Source organism: Myxocyprinus asiaticus, chromosome 49 (assembly GCF_019703515.2).
Source record: "Myxocyprinus asiaticus isolate MX2 ecotype Aquarium Trade chromosome 49, UBuf_Myxa_2, whole genome shotgun sequence".
In the NCBI taxonomy this organism is placed as follows: Eukaryota; Metazoa; Chordata; class Actinopteri; order Cypriniformes; family Catostomidae; genus Myxocyprinus; species Myxocyprinus asiaticus.
In genome coordinates, this window is record NC_059392.1 from 8,572,152 (window position 1) to 8,593,665 (window position 21,514).

The following is a 21,514-nucleotide window of genomic DNA, read 5'->3' on the forward strand; positions in this document are numbered from 1 at the left end:
CTGAATCAAGTTATAGGTTTTATGTCTATTACTCATTTTATTGTATCTCCTCAAAAATATCTTAACGCAAATAACAAAATTACATGCTCATCTAAAGTAGCCAACAAAAAAAGATGTAAACAAAAAAATCTCATGTCAATCAAATTAACATCTGCAATTCCATCTTATAAATAACAAATAGTAATAATGACTAAGAATGAAACTAGTGATCTTTCACTTTAAGCATTTTTCATCCCAAGAAATAAAATGACAAACGATATATGGAGATGTTGTGCATTTCAATAAAAGAAAAAGTACAGCGAGAAAACAAAATGGCACTGACGTTTCAGATATTTGTTTCTTACCAAAACAACAACTTAAATAACTTACAAAAAAAAACAAAAACAAAGCAGCTACATGGAAACATAAATTGAAAGGATGGAAAAACCCTTTCTTTTCCTCTGTGTACACACAGTGCACTAAATTTACCAGTGACATACATGTATTTTACTACTTCCATGCAAAATTGGTTAAGCTATTGTTAATGGTAAAAACCGATTTGTTATATCAGATGGATTTAATGAAACTTTTAAGGCTTGTGTTTGGGTGCAGAAAGCAAATTTGATGGTTTCAATCTGAAAACTATCAGCACCGACAGGATTCAGCACAAACTGGGTGTGGGAATATTGCAAAAAGAGCCCAAACTATCCATAATGCAAAAGTGATGTCAAAAGACAGTTTCATTACAGTGTAAGGCAATACCCTGAGTAACAAAAGTATTAGAGGGGACAGAACAGTTGGCATAAGGGACAAACAGGGACAAGGCAAAGTGACTCGGGGTCATTGTGAAAACTATTCATTTATCGTGGGAGAACATAAAGATAATGTTCAGTTATCTTTAGGTTATCCAGTCAGTTACAATAGTAGTGTGTCTCTGTAACAAGTCCTCCAGTTGACTCCATTCAAGCGGCTTTATCTTGGCTGGGGGACAAGCTAAGGAGGGCATATCCATACGTTTACAAGCTAGAGTTGGTGGCACCCACTCCCTGGCACTCGATGATGTAGGTATCGTTGTTGCCATGCTCATCTTCTGCCTTGCATATAGCAAATTTTGCCTGTAAAAGAAAGAACACTGAAACTGGAGGACGCGTACGCTAGAGAAAATGTCCATGTGACATAAGTACCACTGCTACCATGATCTAGTTTTTCAAACTAAAAACCGTAAGCCTTAGGTATTAGGGGTGTAAATATTAAGGCTATGGTATACTTTGGTTTTCCGCATGCCATTCCGTTTCATGCACAGTTGAGCGCTCAGCCTTTCGAATTACACTCTTGACCGCGAGCGCATATGGACGCATTCGCACTACGACTGCTTTGTGATAATTATTTAGCACAGTCAACATCAAGCGCATGCGCTAATGACACGCATATACAGATTTAGATTTGAAATTTCAGATTTGAGGAAGCAATGCATTAAATAGTAATGAATCATAATCAAAGTGGTTTTCCGTGTGACGCAGATTTTGTATGCGCAGACTGCCTGCATGTCTAGAAAAACTTGGCTGCACACGGACAAAATTTGTATGAAATTTGCATCACATGGAAAACTGTTTTGATGACGATTCTTTAATATTTAATGCAATGCTGTTGACGCTGACAACAACCGCTGGAGTCGCGAGTTCGAATCCAGGGTGTGCTGAGTGACTCCAGCCAGGTCTCCTAAGCAACCAAATTGGCCCAGTTGCTAGGGAGGGTAAAGTCACATGGCGTAACCTCCTCGTGGTCGCGATTAGGGGCTCTCGCTCTCAATGGGGCGCGTGGATCGCAGTGAGTAGCATGAGCCTCCACATACTGCGAGTCTCCGTGCTGTCATGCATAACGAGCCAAATGATAAGATGCACGGATTGACTGTCTCAGAAGCGGAGGCAACTGAGACTTGACCTCCGCCACCCAGATTGAGGTGAGTAACCACACAACCACAAGGACCTAGTAAGTAGTGGGAATTGAGCATTCCAAATTGGGAGAAAAGGGGATAAAAAAAAAATATATATATATATATATATATATATATATATATATATATATATAATGCATTGTCAAATCTGAAATTTGGTCGTGTTACAATTTGATTCAGTTATTTTTTTAAATGTATTCTTATTTTTATATTTTATAAACATGGTGAAGACACTGTTACAGACGTAACTGGAGGGATAATAAAACATGTCCATGCAGGATGTGAACATACAATACATTGGGTACAGTAATAGTAACAGTATCTGGAACGGATGCACTGAATTTTCACTGCCAGGTCCTAACAACCCAAATAGCCAACAAAGTTATTAATTTAGATGTATTTTTATAAATAGATACACTCACTGAGCACTTTATAAGGAAGACCTGTACACCTACTTATTCATGCGATTATCTAATCAGCCAATCGTGTGGCAGCAGTGCAATGCACAAAATCATGCAGATATGGGTCAGGAGCTTCAGTTAATTTTTCATATCAACCATCAGAATGCAGAAAATATTTGATCACAGTGATTTATACTGTGGCATGATTGTTGGTGCCAGACGGGCTGGTTTGAGTATTTCTGTAACTGCTGATCTCCTGGGATTTTCACGCACAACAGTCTCTAGAGATTACTCAGAATGGTGCCAAAAACAAAAAACATCCAATGAGTGGCAGTTCTGCGGATGGAAACACCTTGTTGATGGGAGAGGTCAATGGAGAATGGCCAGACTGGTTTGAGTTTATAGAACAGCTACAGTAACTCAGATAACCACTCTGTACAACTGTAGTGAGCAGAATAGCATCTTAGAATGCACAACATGTCGAACCTTGAGGCGGATGGGCTACAACAGCAGAAGAACACGTCGGGAACTTTATTATGACCATAGTGTTCCTAATAAAGTGCTCAGTGAGTGTATGTAATATAGCTGTGTATCAGATGTGCACCAACTTACATTAGTTAGCTGCTCAGCGACATGGATTGCCGTCTGAGTGTGAAGAGTTATTGGGCCTGTCCGCATTCTGGATGTGCCGTTTGCCAAGGCCATGAAAATAATGAGCTGTAAGAGGAAAATATAATGAATTTAGTCTCTACAGAAACACCCTTAAGTATGTGCATAAGTAGTTATTCATTGCACTGTAATAGTTGAGTGTTTGTGTGTGCTGTCTGACCTGGTCTTGCAAGAACTCGTCCACACAACCATTATGTCTGATGTTCCTTAGCAACATTTCTGCAGCTTCAATGCCAACTTTGTCCGCGTACACGCCTGGGGACAGACAAACCAACAACAAACTATAGTGAGATTGAGTTCATATTTTCATTTACATCCAAACATCCAATTCAGGGAGATGCACTAAGGAAACATATTCGATTTTATGGGCTTGTGAATGTTTAATCCATAACTACAAGCGCAACAAAACAGGCTTTTCTCTGTCATCTGATGCCCTCTAGTGGAAAAACGCAAACACATTGTTTTGCACTAGACAACCACACAACTATTACCTTTTTTGCCAAGGGATGACCCTGCAAAAATGCAGCCAGTGGATGATTCTGCAATTATTCTGCAAAGAGACCAAAAATAATATATATATATATTTATTAACAAACTCAAAACAAAACTATATTACTCAGAGGAAAAAAAACAAAACAATAGCAATAGTAAATTTGAGATCAGATGTACTCACATAATCCCGTTGCCACTGCCACAGGCCTTGTCCTTTTCTTGTAGAGATTGAATGTTTATGTACAGATCTTTAATTTCCTTCCTGATTGTGCGTACAGCTGCCGTGGACATGTCCTTCGCCAACTAAACATCAAGAGCAATTCAAACTAAGTTTACAATCTGGTCAAATCAGCAATTCCAAGACTAAATATGTTTAATAATGTCTCTCTCCAAACATACCAAATAAAAGCAAAAAACAAAACAAAAAAACATGGCAAATACAAACAAAAATCATAAATGTATAGATCTCCAAACAAGCTAAATAAAACAAAAAACATGCCAATTAAAAACAAAAAAACAAATGTATTGACCTCCAAACAAGTCGATTAAAAACAAAAAACATGACAATTAAAAACAAAATGTATTGATCTCCAAACAAGCCAAATAAAAGCAAAAAACATGCCAATTACAATTTTCTTACTGCTCTCCAAACAAGCCAGTTAAAAACAAAAAAAAAAACATGCCAATTACAAACAAAAAAACAAATGTACTGATCTCCAAACAAGCCAAATAAAAACAAAAAACATCCCAATTACAATTTTTTTATTGATCTCCAAACAAGCCAGTTAAAAACAAAAAAACAAATGTATTGATCTCCAAACAAGCTAAATAAAAACAAACTATATTTATTGAAAACAAAAAAACATGCGAGTTACAAACAATAAACAAATGTATTGACCTCTAAACAAGCCAAATAAAAACACATGCCAATTACAAAAAAAACAACAAAAAAAACATGCTGATTTAAAAAAAAAAAAAAAAAAGGATGTTTTTGTTTAAGAGCTTTTTCCCCCCAAGGCCAGTTATTCCTTTAATGATAGATGGTGTCAAAAGAAGCGTAATTTGTGTAGATAAGCAAAACAGAATAGATAACAAGTCTTGTACCTTGAAGGGCAGTACTCCAGCCACAAATGCCCTGCCATAGATCTTGGTAATGTTTCCTCTTTCGGTCATTTTAATTGGAGTCAGTTCTTTCACAGGGTTTACCTTGACCACCACCTCTCCACCCCCTTTTGGATAGTAACCTCTGTTTTTCCGAGAAACATAATTCAAAAATGTTTTGTCTTTTAGTTTTAACATTTATAATCAGTTTAAAAAGTTTACATCAGACTAAACCAAACTTGCTTTACCTCATTCTTAAATCACAGTGAAACTGAACCCCGAATCTCTCCACAATTGGTTTAAAGACCTAGAAAAGAAGAGGGAGATCTCATTTGAGGCTTCACAAAAATGTATGATGCAATTTCAAGGATGTTTCGGCCTGGTCATGTCTAGTGCCTAAACTTAACACGGGCGGTTTCTACCTTTATTGTGTAGTCGATCTGAGGTGCCATCTCAGCATTGGTTCCTCCCTTCAAGCACAGTTCTGACGGACCCTGAGCAAACAAGGCGCAGGGCAGAGAAATCTGCATCAGCAGTCCCACGCTTCTAAAGCACAGAAAACAAACTTCACTTAGGTTACAAGGCACTACAATGCTTTGTCAAGGTTATTTTTATTAAGAATCATAGTCATATGAGGTTCTTAGTATAATTGAATGGACTTGAGGAAAATTAGGCATTTTACAACGTCATGAATCCACGCTCTAAGTAACACCTTAAAAAACATTTTTTTGCTCTTAAAATTGCTCTTAATCCTTTCTCTTACCCAGCCGTCTGAGTGTCTGCGATGTGATTCCCACCCCTGATTTTCCCAGGAGTGAGTGTAATTTCCGAGGATCCCACTGTGGCTCCCTCCAGATTGCCGTCACACATGTCCCTCACCAGCTCAAGACCTGACAGATGCTGAGGCCTGCGGCATTGAATTGTGGGGGGGGAGGTTGGTAGTGAAAACAATTGAAGGAATACCAAGTTAAGTGCTGTTTGAAAACCACTCATTTTGACTTAAAGAGTCAGAATTACTCTATGCATCGACAGTGAATTTGATACTATGTAAAAAGCTTTAATAACTTAGGACATGTCTTTATACTGATAATGGCAAATGTGATAACAACATTACGTTTACTTTAGAAGGGAAAAGATTGGTTATTTAAGAGCTCCAATACAAATCAAGACCTTCTCAAAAGGAAAAATGTAAGAAAGAATGAGAAAGGCAACATTAGGCATGTGCTTCTAGGCCAACTAACAAAGGGACCCATTCAGAATCCATAGCAAAAGTATTTCACTGACATCTGTAGTATAATACAACAACTTTATTGAATGAACAGTCACCTATCTGTATGGTTGACTCTAAAAGTAAAGGTAAAATTAGTACTAGTCTCCACCAACCCAACTTTGCTTTGTTTCATGATTCACTGTAGAATAGGAAAAGGGGGGGGGGGGGAGCATGGGAAGCATGATCCACATAGAACAAATAATTTTTTTAATACACACAAAGCCCCATAGAGCTGAATACATAATGTGTCCCAAAACAAAATGATCATTACCTTAACCCCGGTGTGCTTCTACCGGCTCGGATTTTATTTAGTTTGATTGACGCCCCTTGGATGCAACTCAGAGCCGCAGACACTCGTAAAATCTGCCCCCCCTTCAAAAAGAAACATGGACATTTTGTAAAAAAATAAATAAATAAAACAGTCCACAACTACTACATCTAGCTTTGGCGGTCCTAGTCTGAAGTATTAATTATTATAACTTTAACTAATGAGAATGCTAAAGAAAAAAAGGACTAGCAATAGAATATTCACCCCTTCCATTACGCTTCCGTCCATCTCGAACGTTGTTGCGGCCATTTTCGCAAAATTCGAAAAATCGCTACAATGTATCGGCGAGTTCGACTTCAAAGCGCGCCGCTGTTGAGAAATTAGAACACAAAGCGACTGAGCGCGACTTCCACACTGAGCGAAAGTTAATGTAAACCGGCGTATGGGGGCACAAACAATGCAGCGATAACAGCGAACTTCTAAAAAATAAAAAAATCTCACTGGAAAAACCGAAACAGTCCTTCTAAACTGAAATAAGGAATAAACTGGTTGTCGTTGTAGAGTTCGGTTCAAATGAACAATGTAACACTTGACCAGAAATAAAAATTCGGCAAATTTCCTGGCAATACAGTCACACTAACACACTGTCGCAACTATTCTTGCCAGTCACAGTGCTATGGCGGATGTGCTCCGAGCATGCGCAGTTGTAGTGTGACGCGACGCGCATTGTTATATAAAAGTTAGATAAAACGGATAGACGAGAACAGTGCTCTTAAAGGAAAAATTCAGGGTTTAAAACAAGTTGAGCTCAATAGACAGTATTTGTGGCATAGTATTGATTACCACAAAAATAAATTTTGTCTTGCCCCTCCTTTTCTTTAAAAAAAAGCAAACATCTGGGTTCCAGTGAGGCACTTACAATGGAAGTGAATGGAGCCAATCAGTAAACGTTAAAATACTCACCGTTTCAAAAGTATAGCCACAAGATATAAACAATATGCGTGTTAACATGATTTTAGTGTGATAAAATCACTTACTAACCTTTTCCGTGTAAAGTTATGGCCAATTATACAACTTTGTTGCCATGACAATGTAATGTCAACAAACCCTAAAACCCTATAATGACTGTAAAATTGGCAATTTAAACAACTTTACTGCATAAATAATACACGAGTTTTAACAGATGAATTAACGCAAGTGCTTTTATAAAATCTTCACGTTTTTGCCTTTAAACCCTCCAGACATTGGCCACATTCACTTCCATTGTAAGTGCCTCACTGTAACTTCGGTTTTTGCTTTTTTTAAAGAAAAGAAGGGATGAGTCGAATTTTTTTTTTTTTTTTTTTGTGGTAATCAACATTATGCCACAAGTGCTGTCTATTGAGCTTAACTCGTATTGAACCCGGAATATTCCTTTAACACGGGCGGTTATTAGGATATTAGGAATTATACACAGAGCTAAAAGATAATAAACGCTTTGGGAATTGGTTGAATAGTTCTGTGATAAAATAAGGAGCTAATACATTACAGCAATATAGTTTAGTATGTATAAAGTTACCATATAATGGAATGAGATAAAAAACTAAATAAAAGGAGCTGTTCATTGATTTTTAGAAACCTGGAAAAGCGTTTGACCCTGTGACCCAATCAATATTAACAGTACAGGAGTCTCTAGGTGCCAGTGCAAGTGACAGACTGACCTTCTTGATTGTGACTGCTCAGAAGTCCATACAGAGAGAATCAAGAAATGTATATCTTCTCCAACCTCTGTAGATGTACAGTGCTGAGTACATTAACTGCTGGCATTACAGTCTGGTATGAAAGCTCAGCTGTTGGAATACAGGATATTTATTCCATGCACTGCCATGGGAAAGCTTGCAACATCAATAAAGCGATTCCAGCATGATCCATTCGATCCCCTTCCTTCTGACAAGCACCGTATCCTCAGGCTCCTCACAGTCCTTTTCATCATGTGAAAGTAATACTGTGTGAAAAAACGCATGAATAATTTGCACTACATTACTGAAGAAGGCTGTAAGAAGTAAATGTTGCTGTTTGAATAAACATTCTAAAATTAGCATGACATGGCAATGTACGGGACTTGCTCTTCCCCTATTTGAACACCAGTGAAAAGTGCTCTAGAAATTAAGTTAATTATAATTGTTTAGTAGTAGCTTTATATGGAAATAAAGGCATGACTGCAGCAGAGGTAGATGGACCTGATTGGCCACATGTCATGCACAAGGATGTAGATTCACAAAACACTTCCTTGTGTCACAAGATCATGTTTTCTTTGTTTTGGTGCCTCAACCCTAACTTTCTGTCTATTGTTATCCTTGTAAATAGAGTCTGGGTTAAGTATTCACAATTTAGACTGAAATGGCATCCAATTTTAAAGAAAAAACAACTCAAGACCAAACAACAAGTAATCAGTCCAAACTGTCAAGGTAAGTCTTCTCATCTCTTCTCTACTCATCTCTATGTAACCCAGATTTTAGTTTTTTTTATAAAGAAAAGGAGGGATCAGTCGAAATACATTTTTGTGGTAATCAACATTATGCCGCAAATGCTGTCTAACTGAGCTTAACTTGTACTGAACCCAAACGTTCCTTTAACAATAACATAACAAAACCAATGTCTTACACCTCTAGCTCAGCTTTTGAAGACAATCCTCAAGAAGAGATTTACACTATGAGATCTTTGCTGCAAGACAGGTTAAGAAGACAATATAAAGACACTCCAAAGACTACAAACTACTTTCCACTGAAGATATATTTGGGGAAACATTTGGAAAGCCAAATGTTTCATGAGATGCGAGAGCTGGAAAGACCCTTCAATGACATCAAAAAAAGATGAGAATATGATTAGTTATGATGATGAAACACACCAGCAATTTGATTTTGTGTTTCCTCTCCACCTGCCTGAGCTGAATGTTCTATAAAACCAGAAACACAGCCTGATGGAGCTCTTAGATATGTTCTTTCCAAAGTTAGTCAATGTGAAGGTTCTCAAACAAGCCCAAGTCCTCTTTATATTTGATGGCCTGGATGAGTTTTGACTCCCTCTTAATTTCAACAAGATGTGCAGCAATCCAATGAAACAGGTTTTTATAGACTGCCTGCTTGTCAGCCTTCTCAAAGGGAACCTTTTACCATCTGCCCAGATTCTGATCACCTCAAAGCTCAAAGATGTTTGTTCAGTTCCTCCAGAACATGTACAGCAGGTGGTTGAACTTTATGGGTTAGATGATTTACAGTGGGAAGAACATATCAAAAGGTGAGTTTCCGATCAAAGTATTGCTGCAAGAGTGATCACTCAGGTTATGTCATCAAGGAGTCTTTACATCATGCATTCCCTGTCATTTTTTTGTCAAATGCCACTGTTGTGGAAGAACTATTTAGTAATAGCTGCAATACAGATCCTCCATTGACACTGACCGAAATGCTCTCGCATTTCCTGCTGATTCAAATGAGGAGATGAGTGCTCCAGAAAGAAAAAAGACTGAGGAAAGATCCACTAGATCAGGCACTGAGGAGATCCTAACGTTAGCTAGACTGGCTTGGCACATGCTGGAAAAGGACACTTTAATTTTCACAGAAAAAGACATGAAAATGGCCAATATTGATGGTTTACTTCCTGTCAAACTTGTTGAGGATTGGCCCATGATTTTCAACACAGAGGAACTGATGCATTTAGGGAAAACATTCCGCTTCACACATCCCAGCATCCAGGAGCTCCTTGCTGCACTGTATGTTACTGTAAATTTACTGTCTTTCATACTGATAGAAAGAGTAAAGAGGATGCTCAGACCCACAGAAGTTCCTCTTGAAATGCACAGAAGAGCATTGGATAGAGCTTCAAGAAGCAAAAATGGCCACCTGGACATCTTTCTCCTCTTTCTATTGGGCATGTCTTTTGGTTCCAGCAAAATCCTCCTGTCTGACTTCTTCCGAAATTCATCTTGCAATGTTAGGCTAGAGGATTTAGTCCTTAACATCTTAAGGAAAATCCAGAAGAGCCCATCATTTGGGTTTTCAGTTAATCTCTCTCGCTGTTTAGAAGAGCTAGATGTAGCCTTGCCTATATTTAAAGATCGAGGTCAGATCGAGTTTCAAGGATATGCGAACGCAACAGTCAAGCCTTCAGAGTGCTCACATGTGGCAACTACTTTAGTGACCTCCGTGAACTCATCTGCAACGTTTTACATTAAGAAACACGCCAACACAGAAGAAGCCGCCATGAAACTGGTGCCTGCAATCGAGATCTCCAGAGTCCTCAGGTGAGAAACACTCTAGTAACCACCATGTTAAAAAACACTCAGTACATTTACATGCACAGTTATAAGTGCGCTACAGCAGGTTTTTGCATAGTTGAGCTAAAGTCTTTATATGTATGGCCAAGCATACACGACACAATGCGTAATCGAATATTTGAAGGAAGAACGACAAACACGGTAGGTTAAATACACGTTGTGCATGACCTCTGTCTTCTGGAGCATGTATGCGCAAAACACCACAGCCAATTGTGGGTCAGTTAACTGGTATACATGCTGGACGAAGTCGAGCTACAATTGCATTATATAGGTCTTTTAGTCTGACTTCGCAAAAATCAGAATCAATTTACAGTACGTGACATTTTTAAAGCTGAAGTATGTAGTATTTCTGTTGCTCTGTTTGTTTTGAGCAACAACGTTACTCAAAATAGAGTGGTTGCGGGCAGGACTATCTCTTTGTTTGACCAATGGCAGATGGGGCATATTCAGAAAGCAGTTTTGAAAATAAAGTTTATTTTTGCAATTCCATTTGGTGGCGCTAGTCATGCAAAATTGCTTTAAAAGATAAATATTGTTTTAGGCAGGGTTCACAGTGTACAAATTTGGCACCATTGTACCGCCCAAGACAAATTTGGGGGACTGTAAAAGATTTCTCTTGTCGTAGGGCAAGTCTTTGATCACTTATTGTGACATGTTCACTGATGGCCGATTAATTGCCTTTGCAATGAATCTTAACCTCCGGCAAAGTTCTGGCTACAATCATACAGTCTGACATAATGTCACATAGTGTGCCATGGCTTTTACCAAAGATTTTATTGGGATCATATCGTAAAGTCTGAAAAGTAACAATCGTAAAGGACTGTAAAAATCATATAGTGTGCTAAAATCGAACTTTTAAAGTGCATGCAAACGTACTGATTCAGAATACATTAGCAACCACATAGCAACACCCTGGCAACCTCCCACAACACCCCATTGCAATGACTCATGCATAGGTAAGCACCACTCATATTTTCTTTTAGGAAATGTAATAATCTAGTTTCTAGTTGGTGTTTGACATGAACACTTTCTTCCATGGAACACAAAAGGAGATTTAAGGTATTGTGTTAGTCTTTTCTCCATTCAGTGAAAGTGAATGGTGACTGAGGCTGTCATTCTGAGTAATATTTTGGGGTGAACCATCCCTTTAAGATCATTTAAAAGCATTTAAAAATAAATGAATGATTAAAGTCTCTGGATCATCTTCCATTTTGTTTTCAGCATTGTCTTTTTAGGATACCATCTTCTGATAATGCTTTCAGTGGTGGGGCTGTTCCTCTGGTCTTTGCACTTTTAAATAACCCCTCATCACATCTGAGAGAGCTGAACTTACAACATGCATACCCTTATGATAACAGGGCAGTCCAGTGTCTCTCCCAAATCCTAGTGAACCCTTTCTGTCATCTGGAGAAACTCGCGTGAGTATAACGATTAGAGCCTGTTATTCAGAAACTGCAATTTTACTTGATTTTGTTACTCAGAATTTACTTCTTAGAGATCTTGCTAATCAGAATGCAGTGCGCAAAAAAGGTACCAACGAAAGAACAGAAAGTTACAAAGAGAATAAAGATATTTTTTGTCCATATTGCACAGTCCTAGTGTGTTCTTGCAATTTCAGAATCTCTGTAACTAAAGTTGCTTAAGTTTTGTGATGTATCACATATACATCCTATTTTAAGTGAAATATGAGACAAAATTGACGCTTAAGAAAAAGCAACCTCTAATCAATAAAAGTTTCAGTCCACACCAGACTTTATGGCCATTCGAACTGTTATAAGTTGCATTAACATTGTTTCTTTCAGAAATACAGTGCTTTGTCTTCCCAAGTGTACAGGTACAGCTCTCTTTAGAAGGTTGTCAGATGTTGGCTGCAGCTCTCTGTAGCAGTCCTTGTCATCTGAAAGAGCTTGACTTGAGGAGTTGTTTTCAATGTTTAGGCAAAAATCACACTGTGATTTGCACCACACTGTTGGCATGGTTCAGACATCCAAACTGCAAACTAACAGTACTAAGGTGAATAATAATCCACAATTGCAAGCATATGCTATACAAAACTATTTAGCGAATTACACGTTTTCGCTTTTTGGTAACAGAAATACACTATATTGCCAAAAGTATTCGCTCATCAAGTGACATCCCATTCTTAATCCATAGGGTTTAATATGACGTCGGCCCACCCTTTGCAGCTATAACAGCTTCAACTCTTCTGGGAAGGCTTTCCACAAGGTTTAGGAGTGTGTTTATGGGAATTTTTGACCATTCTTCCAGAAGCGCATTTGTGAGGTCAGACACTGATGTTGGACGAGAAGGCCTGGCTCGCAGTCTTCGCTCTAATTCATCCCAAAGGTGCTCTATCGGGTTGAGGGCAGGACTCTGTGCAGGCCAGTCAAGTTCTTCCACACCAAACTCGCTCATTCATGTCTTTATGGACCTTGCTTTGTGCACTGGTGCGCAGTCATGTTGGAACAGGAAGGGGCCATCCCCAAACTGTTCCCACAAAGTTGGGAGCATGGAATTGTCCAAAATCTCTTGGTATACTGAAGCATTCAGAGTTCCTTTCACTGGAACTAAGGGGCCAAGCCCAGCTCCTGAAAAACAACCCCACACCATAATCCCCCCTCCACCAAACTTCACAGTTGGCACAATGCAGTCAGACAAATACCGTTCTCCTGGCAACCGCCAAACCCAGACTCGTCCATCAGATTGCCAGATGGAGAAGCGTGATTCGTCACTCCAGAGAACGCGTCTCCACTGCTCTAGAGTCCAGTGGCGGCGTGCTTTACACCACTGCATCCGACGCTTTGCATTGCACTTGGTGATGTATGGCTTGGATGCAGCTGCTCGGCCATGGAAACCCATTCCATGAAGCTCTCTACGCACTGTTCTTGAGCTAATCTGAAGGCCACATGAACTTTGGAGGTCTGTAGCGATTGACTCTGCAGAAAGTTGGCGACCTCTGCGCACTATGCGCCTCAGCATCCGCTGACACCGCTCTGTCATTTTACATGGCCTACCACTTTGTGGCTGAGTTGCTGTCATTCCCAATCGCTTCCACTTTGTTATAATACCACTGACAGTTGACTGTGGAATATTTAGTAGCGAGGAAATTTCACGACTGGACTTGTTGCACAGATGGCATCCTATCACAGTACCACGCTGGAATTCACTGAGCTCCTGAGAGCGGCCCATTCTTTCACAAATGTTTGTAGAAGCAGTCTGCATGCCTAGGTGCTTCATTTTATACACCTGTGGCCATGGAAGTGATTGGAACACCTGAATTCAATTATTTGGATGGGTGAGCGAATACTTTTGGCAATATAGTGTACATTCCCTTAAAGGAACAGGACAACCAAAACTTGTGTAATCTGGTGTGTTTTATTTCATAATAGTGGTCCATCTTCCTTATTTAGCCGTTTTGATTTTGTGAGGCACTCTACCAATACTCCATTGCTTCTGTGCTGCATGCTCAGTCCTACAACACCCTCATAGAAAACAATTTGAATGAATGAAAAGAGGCTTATTCAGAAATCTTCAAATGTCTCTTCACAGGTTGGCAGATTGCAATATAGATGAGGACGCTTTCTCTGCATTGGTTTCTGCATTTCAAGAAAACCCTTCACACCTGAAGGAATTTGATCTAACTAACAACAGACGAAATGGAGTTGAATTTGAGCAGCTTTTCTCTCTGCTGGGGGATCCTCGCTTCAAACTGGAGTCCCTGCGGATTATTAACTGTCGGTATGAATGATGAATCTGGTCTTAATCTAAAAGAGCTGTTCTGTTTGTTCTTGGAACTTGCAGCCTCAGATGTCTGGATCTCAGCATGTGTCGCTTGTTAGATTCTTGTGGAGAAGCTCTCCACCGGACTGAGTAACCCTGACTGTAAACTGAATATTCTCAGTTGAGTCTGAATATAAAGAGGTCATATCATGAGTAATAAACTTTTCCTCAATCTTTTAGGACTTTACACATAGGCATAGGCCCTGTTTACATCTGGTATTAAGATCTATCTCAGGAGAGGTATCTTGAAAATGTTCCATGATGTCTATGCATGTATATGTATGTGCTTTTTAAAGATTTCCAATTGGACAGTTATTTCTTTTAAAAGTTGCAAAAAACTTTTTTATATATTCGTGACTACTTTAAAAGGTGAAAATCTATGGCATGTGAGAAGTAACAAAATTACCTAAATGTGTGCTTTACTGTTACTATATTTATTGCCTAAAGGATGACACACTGCGGTATAACAGAATTGGGAGCTACTTGTTTGGCGAGAGCTCTCCATCAACCCGTACAACATGCAAGAAATAGACTTGAGCATCAATCCAGTAAAAGGTCCAGGTTTTGACCAGCTCAAATCTGTTTTGGAAGATTTAACAACATGATTAGAGAAATTAATGTGAGTAAGGCAAAATACACACAAGTTAGTTCAGAATTTCTTTGTTTGTTTGAATTTAACTTCATTTCAGTTTGACTGATGTTTTGTTCATGTTCGTCAACAGTGTGGTCGGCCTGGACGAGAGACGTGACATGGAAACTCTACGGAAATGTTAGACTGCCTTTTTTGTAATTGCTTTTTAATTAAAAGTCAACATGAAACAGCATTTGCTACCCATTTTACTTCTTTAATGTGATGCATTTCCGAGTAAGGCTCTTCAACAAGAAAAAAATGTAAGGTGGGGCTTCATTTTATCCATTGGTAATTGTTTGGATCTTAAAATGGAAGCGTTACATTTCAGAATAGAGTGCAACTGTGCCTGGCCACAATATTTTTCTGATTAATTTTTTCCATATGGATTTCATAAAAGAGTTCTAAGCCTTGAACCTTGATACTAACTGTCCAGTGTGAATCACAACGTTACAAATTTTGATTTGAAGCAATAAAGTATTTTAAAATCGTACAAAAAAATAAACGTGCAAGACTGTGTACTTAATGTCTTTCATAAGGGAATGAACTACAATCACACTGTAACTATGAACTATAATTGCAAAGCATTGTGAATAATGTTATCGAATTAAATGTTTTTAGAAAAATATAAAACTATTGATTTAAAGTTGTTGTTTAAAAATATAGAAACAATATGTTTTAGGTTTCTTGCAAAATATTCAGATACAGTATATACAAATATAGAAGTTTGAGAGTGTAAGGAGACCGACTCGTTTCCATCATTCGCATATATATATCGCATTATAGAAGTGGAGGGTCACTGTAAAGCTCATTTGGTGGCGATTCTCTGATTGGTGGATCTTTCCGCTTTTAAAGATTTTTTTTTTTTTTTTTTATTATGTTAAAATAACACAGGGTGTTGGTTTCTAGGGCCATCTCTGACCATTGAGGCACCCAATGTGAGATCCCTATTTGGCTATTGGGTTTTTAAAAACAGCCCCTAAGATATTAAATGAAAACTGAAAGTAAATAGGCTCAATTTCTTCTTGACTTTAATGGCAACAAATCAAATTGCGTAGTCAAAACATGTGTAACTTTTCTTTCCAGATGTGTGCCAGTTGACTTGGGATCCCATCGCAGCTGAGCAATATCTAGTGGTGTTAGAGAAAGATAAGATGGTTTATGATAGATGCAAACAACAGAAGCGCATGCCATATCATCCAGAGAGGTTTGAGGCTCCAGGCCAAGTCATGAGCAGATAGGGGCTTTGCCGCCGCCATTTCTTCCAGGTGGAATGGTTTGGCACGGGGCCCATTATTGGAATGGGCTATCAAGCCCTGAACTTAATAATAAATCCTGGGCTATTTCTCCAAGCACACCCTACAATGTCTATATAGCCCTTGAAGGAGTGATAGAGACCTGGCTCCCTTCCTGCACGGCCTAGAGAGTTGGGGTGTATCTGGACTGGGATGCAGGAATTCTGTCCATCTACAACACCACACGTGACATTGCCGAACTCATACACACCTTCCATACTAACTTCACCCATCGTCTCTATCTACTCGTACAAACCTTAGTCGGCATTCGGCTGTTGCAAGACAACCCTCCACCAGTCTGTTGCCATGAACATGACCCCTGGGATATGTGCAGGGGTGAAATGAACTGCAAGGGTTGTAACGGGTCAAAAGTGATTAGATAGACTGATGTGCTTTCTGTTTGTGTATGAGCTGATGATTAAATTAATAATGTAGTCATTTAATCTGGAGAGGGCATAGATGCTAGTTTCAATGTTTAAGTATTATTGATGTCTGTCATGTAAAGACTTAGCATATGATATAATATAGCATTGTCATACAACACAATACTTTGTTAGTTCCTACAGTGCTGTTTATTATATAGCTTTACTTAATTGTTTAATTTATTGTTTGGGAACAAAATGAATTTAAATTTCAGGAAATAATCTGAGGAGGGTTGTCAGTAAATTAGTCAATTCTAATAAATATCTTTTAAAACACTTCTTATGACACGTATATATCTAAAATGTGTTTTCATTATGTGAAAAGTATAATAAATTGATATTATCAAGTCTTTCTAGCAAGTCAATCCACTGGCGGCCATTTTTGGAATGCTCTTGGGAAGCTATTTCCATTCATAAAAGTGCAGCTCCTATCTACTTGAATGGGGAAAGACTGAAATCTCCAAAATGGTTGGTCAAGATTACGATCAAAGAACATATTTCAAATCAGCAGTAAAATCTGACAACACTGGTATCATACAACCCCAATTCTGAAAAATGCTAATAAAAACAAAAAGGAGTTATTTGTAAATTATATTCATCCTTTTCTATATTGAAAGCACTGCAACTACTAATTATATGATGATTTACCTTGTGAATTTCATTGTTTTTAATGTACAATAATTTCAAATCAGATGATTGCAACATGCTCCAAAAAAATTGAGACAGGGGCAATTTAAGACTAATAACAATTTGATGAGTTAAAATACCAAGGCAATGTGAAACAGGAGATGTTAAACAGGTGAGGCAATCGTGTCATAGTATATAAGGAGCCACCAAAAACAGCCTAGTCCTTCAAGAGCAAGGATCATTCGAGATTTGCCAATTTGCCAACAGATGCTTCAGCAAATAATCCAGCACTTTGAGAACAATGTTCCCCAAAGACAAATTGGAAGGATTTTGGGCATTTCACCCTCTACAGTGCACAAAATAGTTAAAAGATTCAAGAAATATGGTCAAATGTCAGTGCGTAAAGGGCAAGATGAAAACCACTTCTGAATGCACGTGATCTCTGATTCCTCAGACATCACTGTTTTAAAAAACATCATTCATCTGAGGGATATCATGAACATGGGCTTGGGATTACTTTAGTAAACCTTTGTTGGTTAACACCATTCACCGCTGCATCCACAGATGCAAGTTAAGACTTTACTATGCAAAGCAGAAGCCATACATCAACACTGTCCAGAAGCTCTACTGACTTCTCTGGACTCAGTCTCATCTTAGATAGAAAGTAGAACAGTGGAACTGTGTTTTTTGGTCCAATGAGTCCACATTTCAAATAGTTTTTGAAAAACACAGCCATCGTGTTCTCTGGGCAATAGAGGAAAAGGACCATCCAAGCTGTTATCAGCGTCAGGTCCAAAAGCCAGTATCTGTATGAGCCAGGGGTGTGCCAGTGCCCATGGCATGGGTAAATCGCACATCTGTGAGGCAGGGGCAGACTGGCCATCGGGAGAACTGGGACTTTTCCTGAAGGGCTGGCCATAAAATGGGACCAAATGGGCCGCGATAAGCTGAAATGGGCCACTGTGTTATGCAGAACGGGCCACAAAACGGCGCTGCGATGAGTCGAAGGGGGCAGCATTATGCAGAAAAGGACAGAGTTTCTATGTAAAATCCCGGGCCGAATTCTCTTCCCAGTCCGCCCCTACTGTGAGGGCACCATTAATGCAGACAGATATGTAAAAATTTTGGAGCAGTATATACTGCCACACAGCACCGTCTTTTCCAGGGATGTCCTGGAATTTTCAGCAGGACAACTTCAAACCACATACTGGCCGAATAAACGAGAGTGCGGGTGCTGGATTGGCCTGCCTGCAGTCCAGACCATCTCCATTTGAGAATGTGTGGTGCATTATGAAGCGCACAATACAGCAACGAAGATCCCGTACAATTGTGCAGCTGAAGACCTGCATAATGGATGAATGGGGGGAAATTCCACTTTTTAAACTTAAAAAAGTTTAAAGTCTTCAGTGCCTAAATGTTTAATAAGTGTTATTAGAAGAAATGGTGATGTTTCACAGTGGTAAACAACCGACTGTCCAAAATATTTTGGAGCGTGTTGCAATCATCTGATTTGAAATTACTTAGGGTTGGGGTTGTAAATGGTGCTTCTTTACCTCAGATTACACTAAAAAAATGCAGTTTTCTCAGTTTCTACAGCTAAAGTGCATGCGGGTTTTCGAGTTGTTTGACAGGCGATGTCTGTATCTAAAAGATGATTAGCTCTTTCACCTGTAAGGTGGAACTTCCTTTCTACATACATTGGCCGCTGGGTGTTCCACTTTCTCACATTCATTTTAATAAAAGTGGCTCGCCTCTTGCTAAATAATCTCTGTTTTACATGCTCTGAATAACTTAAAATTACATTTTGGGGTTACTTAGTTGTTACTATTTTTCAGTATATTGCATTTATTTTGTGATTTTAATATGTAGACTTAATTTTATTGCATTTTTAGTTATTTTTATTTTCTTTAAATATTTTCAGATTTTAAGAATATGTTTCTTGGCTAAATAAGCCTGCGTTCTGTGTTCTGTCAGTACACCTTGAATTATACTTTTTACCATATTCTGATCCAGGAGTTTTTCAACTTTTCTGGTCACACCCCAGAAAATGATTATGTCGTTTGTTCATAATCCTGATTGGTGTTTACTATTTTGTCCAAGCTTTTTAGCTGCACTTGAGTGAATAGTTTTTTTGAACAAATCATTTAAGTGAACAAATTGATCTTGTTCGCGTCCATTGTTTCGGTCATGAACGACTCTGTGTTTGTTAACTAATCAGTTGAATAAAAGATTCATTCACTCACTCAACACATAAAATATGCTTATTTATCGCTACCTACTAGCTTCAAATTTAACGTAAAGTGCAGAAATGTTGACTTAAATCTTTTGTTGAATAGTTTCAAAAGACTCAAGTCACGTTTGTGCTGAACCTCGCAACTGCTTTACAGGGGCTCGCGCTCCCTCTTGTTGAAACCCTGTTTTCTAATCCATTCACACGGACATATTCGAGGTTGTATAACACGTTTAATTCAGGATAGAGTTATAAAATGTAAAATACAACTTCTGTACTTTTTTATTTGGTTTATGTGTCCTTGAAAATAAATACATACAATGTTATTAATAAATGAAACTTTATTATATATACATTGAAACTGTCATAAGATTAGAAGCCAGATCCCGTCAGGGATGAGTGAAATAAAAAAGATAATTCTGTCTTTTTATCTCACAATTTTGATTTTATTTCTCACAATTGCAACTTTATTTCTCGTAATTGCGAGTTTATATATTTATATTGTAATTGCGAGATATAAACCCACAATTCTTACATATGAAGTTGCAATTGCAAGAAATGTAGTCAGAATTGTTATGTCGCAATTGTGAGCTATAAACTCGAAATTGTGACATATAAAGTCGCAACTTTATTTCTCGTAATTGAGAATTTATGCAGTATATCTATATTTATATCGTAATTGCGGGATATAAATTTAAGTCGCAATTGTAAGAAATAAACTCAAAATTACGACATATAAAGTCACAATTAGGTGTGTAACAGTTTATCGTGGCACGATGCATCGTTGTTCAAAAATGTGAGGATACATATAGTGGAGATGAGATGATATTTTCATACTAATTTAGAAAAATAACATTTTAATTTAAAATGTTTTAAATGTTTGAAATCAGTGACAGTGTGTTAGCAGCATATGTATCATATTCTGTATTTTCAGTAAACAGAATTATTAGCTAATATTTCCATTTGGTGTCACCATTGCCCTGTGAATTTTTAGTCCTTGTACATCTCTGATCGATCATTTAGCACTTTTAAGAACGGTACTTTTAGCTACATTTTTAAGGAAACAAACTGTTTGCATTTGACTATAAAGTAATAACAATAAAAAAAAACTTTCAAACTTAACTTTTCTTGATTCAGGCTTAGTATAAAGAATCGTGAAACGAACCGAACCGTAAGTTCGGTATTGTGAACCGAACCGAATCGTGAGATGACTGAACGTTACACCCCTAGTCGCAATTGCAACTTTATATCTCGTAATTGCGAGTTTATACAGTATATCTATATTTACATCATAACTGTGAGATAGAAACTCACAATTCTCACATATAAAGTCACAGTTGCGAGAAATAAAGTAGAAATAGCAAGATGAAGAGCCGCAATTGTAAAATAAAGTAGAAATAGGAAGATAGAAAGTAGCAATTGTGAGAAATAGTCAAGGTTCCTAAATATAGTCACAATTGTGAGAAATAAAGTCGAAATTGCGTAATATAGTCAAAATTCGCCAAATAAAGTTGCAATTGAAATTTTTTTTGCGTAATTGCGAATTTATACAGTATATCTAAATTTACATTGTAATTGCAAGATATAAACTCAAAATTCTCAGACATAAAGTCACAATTGCAAGAAATAAATTCGAATAGCAAGATAAAAAGTAGAAATTGCGAGTTACGAGTTTGCAATTGCAAGATATAAAGTCAAAATTCCAAAATATAAAGTCACACTTGCAAGATATAAACTCACAATTCCAAAATATAGTCATAATTGCGAGAAATAGCCACAATTGCGTAATATAAAGTCACAACAGTTAGATATAATCTCGAAAGTGTAACATATAGTCGCAATTCCAACTTTATTTCTCGTAATTTTGAGTTTATAAAGTATATCTTTATTTATATCGCAATTGCAAGATATAAACTCACAATTCTCAGATATAGTCACAATTGCGAGAAATAAAGTTGATATTGCAAGATGAAGTCGCAATTGTAAATTAACTCGAAAATGCAAAATATACATTTGCAATTGCGAAATAGTTACAACTGCAAGATAAAAAGTCACAATTGTAAGAATATAGTCACAATTCCAAAAT

General features: G+C 37.8%; 2 protein-coding genes across 8 annotated transcripts; one reads left to right on the forward strand and one right to left on the reverse strand.

Annotated features, from left to right (window-relative positions):
- LOC127438465 (RNA 3'-terminal phosphate cyclase-like) lies at window positions 1-6,834 on the reverse strand. Its single transcript, XM_051694072.1, has 11 exons — window positions 6,399-6,834; window positions 6,138-6,238; window positions 5,360-5,503; window positions 5,019-5,142; window positions 4,845-4,903; window positions 4,600-4,741; window positions 3,677-3,798; window positions 3,495-3,553; window positions 3,164-3,258; window positions 2,947-3,051; window positions 1-1,094 (listed from the first exon to the last, which is right to left on the reverse strand). Exons 1-11 carry the CDS (start codon window positions 6,441-6,443, stop codon window positions 996-998), a joined length of 1,095 nt encoding a protein of 364 aa, XP_051550032.1. The 5' UTR covers window positions 6,444-6,834; the 3' UTR covers window positions 1-995.
- A 1,589-nt stretch (window positions 6,835-8,423) lies between these two features.
- LOC127438590 (protein NLRC3-like) lies at window positions 8,424-16,798 on the forward strand. 7 transcript variants are annotated; one of them, XR_007896762.1, is made up of 6 exons: window positions 8,424-8,581; window positions 8,786-10,413; window positions 11,668-12,459; window positions 13,996-14,845; window positions 14,949-15,122; window positions 15,941-16,798. XR_007896762.1 is itself a non-coding variant. In XM_051694283.1 (4 exons), exons 2-3 carry the CDS (start codon window positions 9,611-9,613, stop codon window positions 11,741-11,743), a joined length of 879 nt encoding a protein of 292 aa, XP_051550243.1. In that variant the 5' UTR covers window positions 8,424-8,581; window positions 8,786-9,610; the 3' UTR covers window positions 11,744-12,459; window positions 12,601-12,725. The 7 variants fall into 7 exon arrangements, 1 of the variants encoding a protein (XP_051550243.1); XR_007896766.1 differs by lacking the exon at window positions 15,941-16,798 and having other exon boundaries at window positions 13,996-14,367; window positions 14,674-14,845; window positions 14,949-15,362; XR_007896763.1 differs by lacking the exon at window positions 15,941-16,798 and having other exon boundaries at window positions 13,996-14,184; window positions 14,674-14,845; window positions 14,949-15,362.
- Window positions 16,799-21,514: the final 4,716 nt, after the last annotated feature.

Excerpts from the sequence above, each read along its gene's own strand:
- LOC127438590 (XM_051694283.1), top strand. The coding sequence starts at position 9,611 with ATGAGTGCTCCAGAAAGAAAAAAGACTGAGGAAAGATCCACTAGATCA. Across the intron at positions 10,414-11,667 it reads GAGATCTCCAGAGTCCTCAG|CATTGTCTTTTTAGGATACC; the intron begins GTGAGAAACACT and ends TTTTGTTTTCAG.
- LOC127438465 (XM_051694072.1), bottom strand. The coding sequence starts at position 6,443 with ATGGCCGCAACAACGTTCGAGATGGACGGAAGCGTAATGGAAGGG. Across the intron at positions 5,143-5,359 it reads GCAGACACTCAGACGGCTGG|AAGCGTGGGACTGCTGATGC; the intron begins GTAAGAGAAAGG and ends TCTGTGCTTTAG. Across the intron at positions 4,904-5,018 it reads AGATCGACTACACAATAAAG|GTCTTTAAACCAATTGTGGA; the intron begins GTAGAAACCGCC and ends CTTCTTTTCTAG.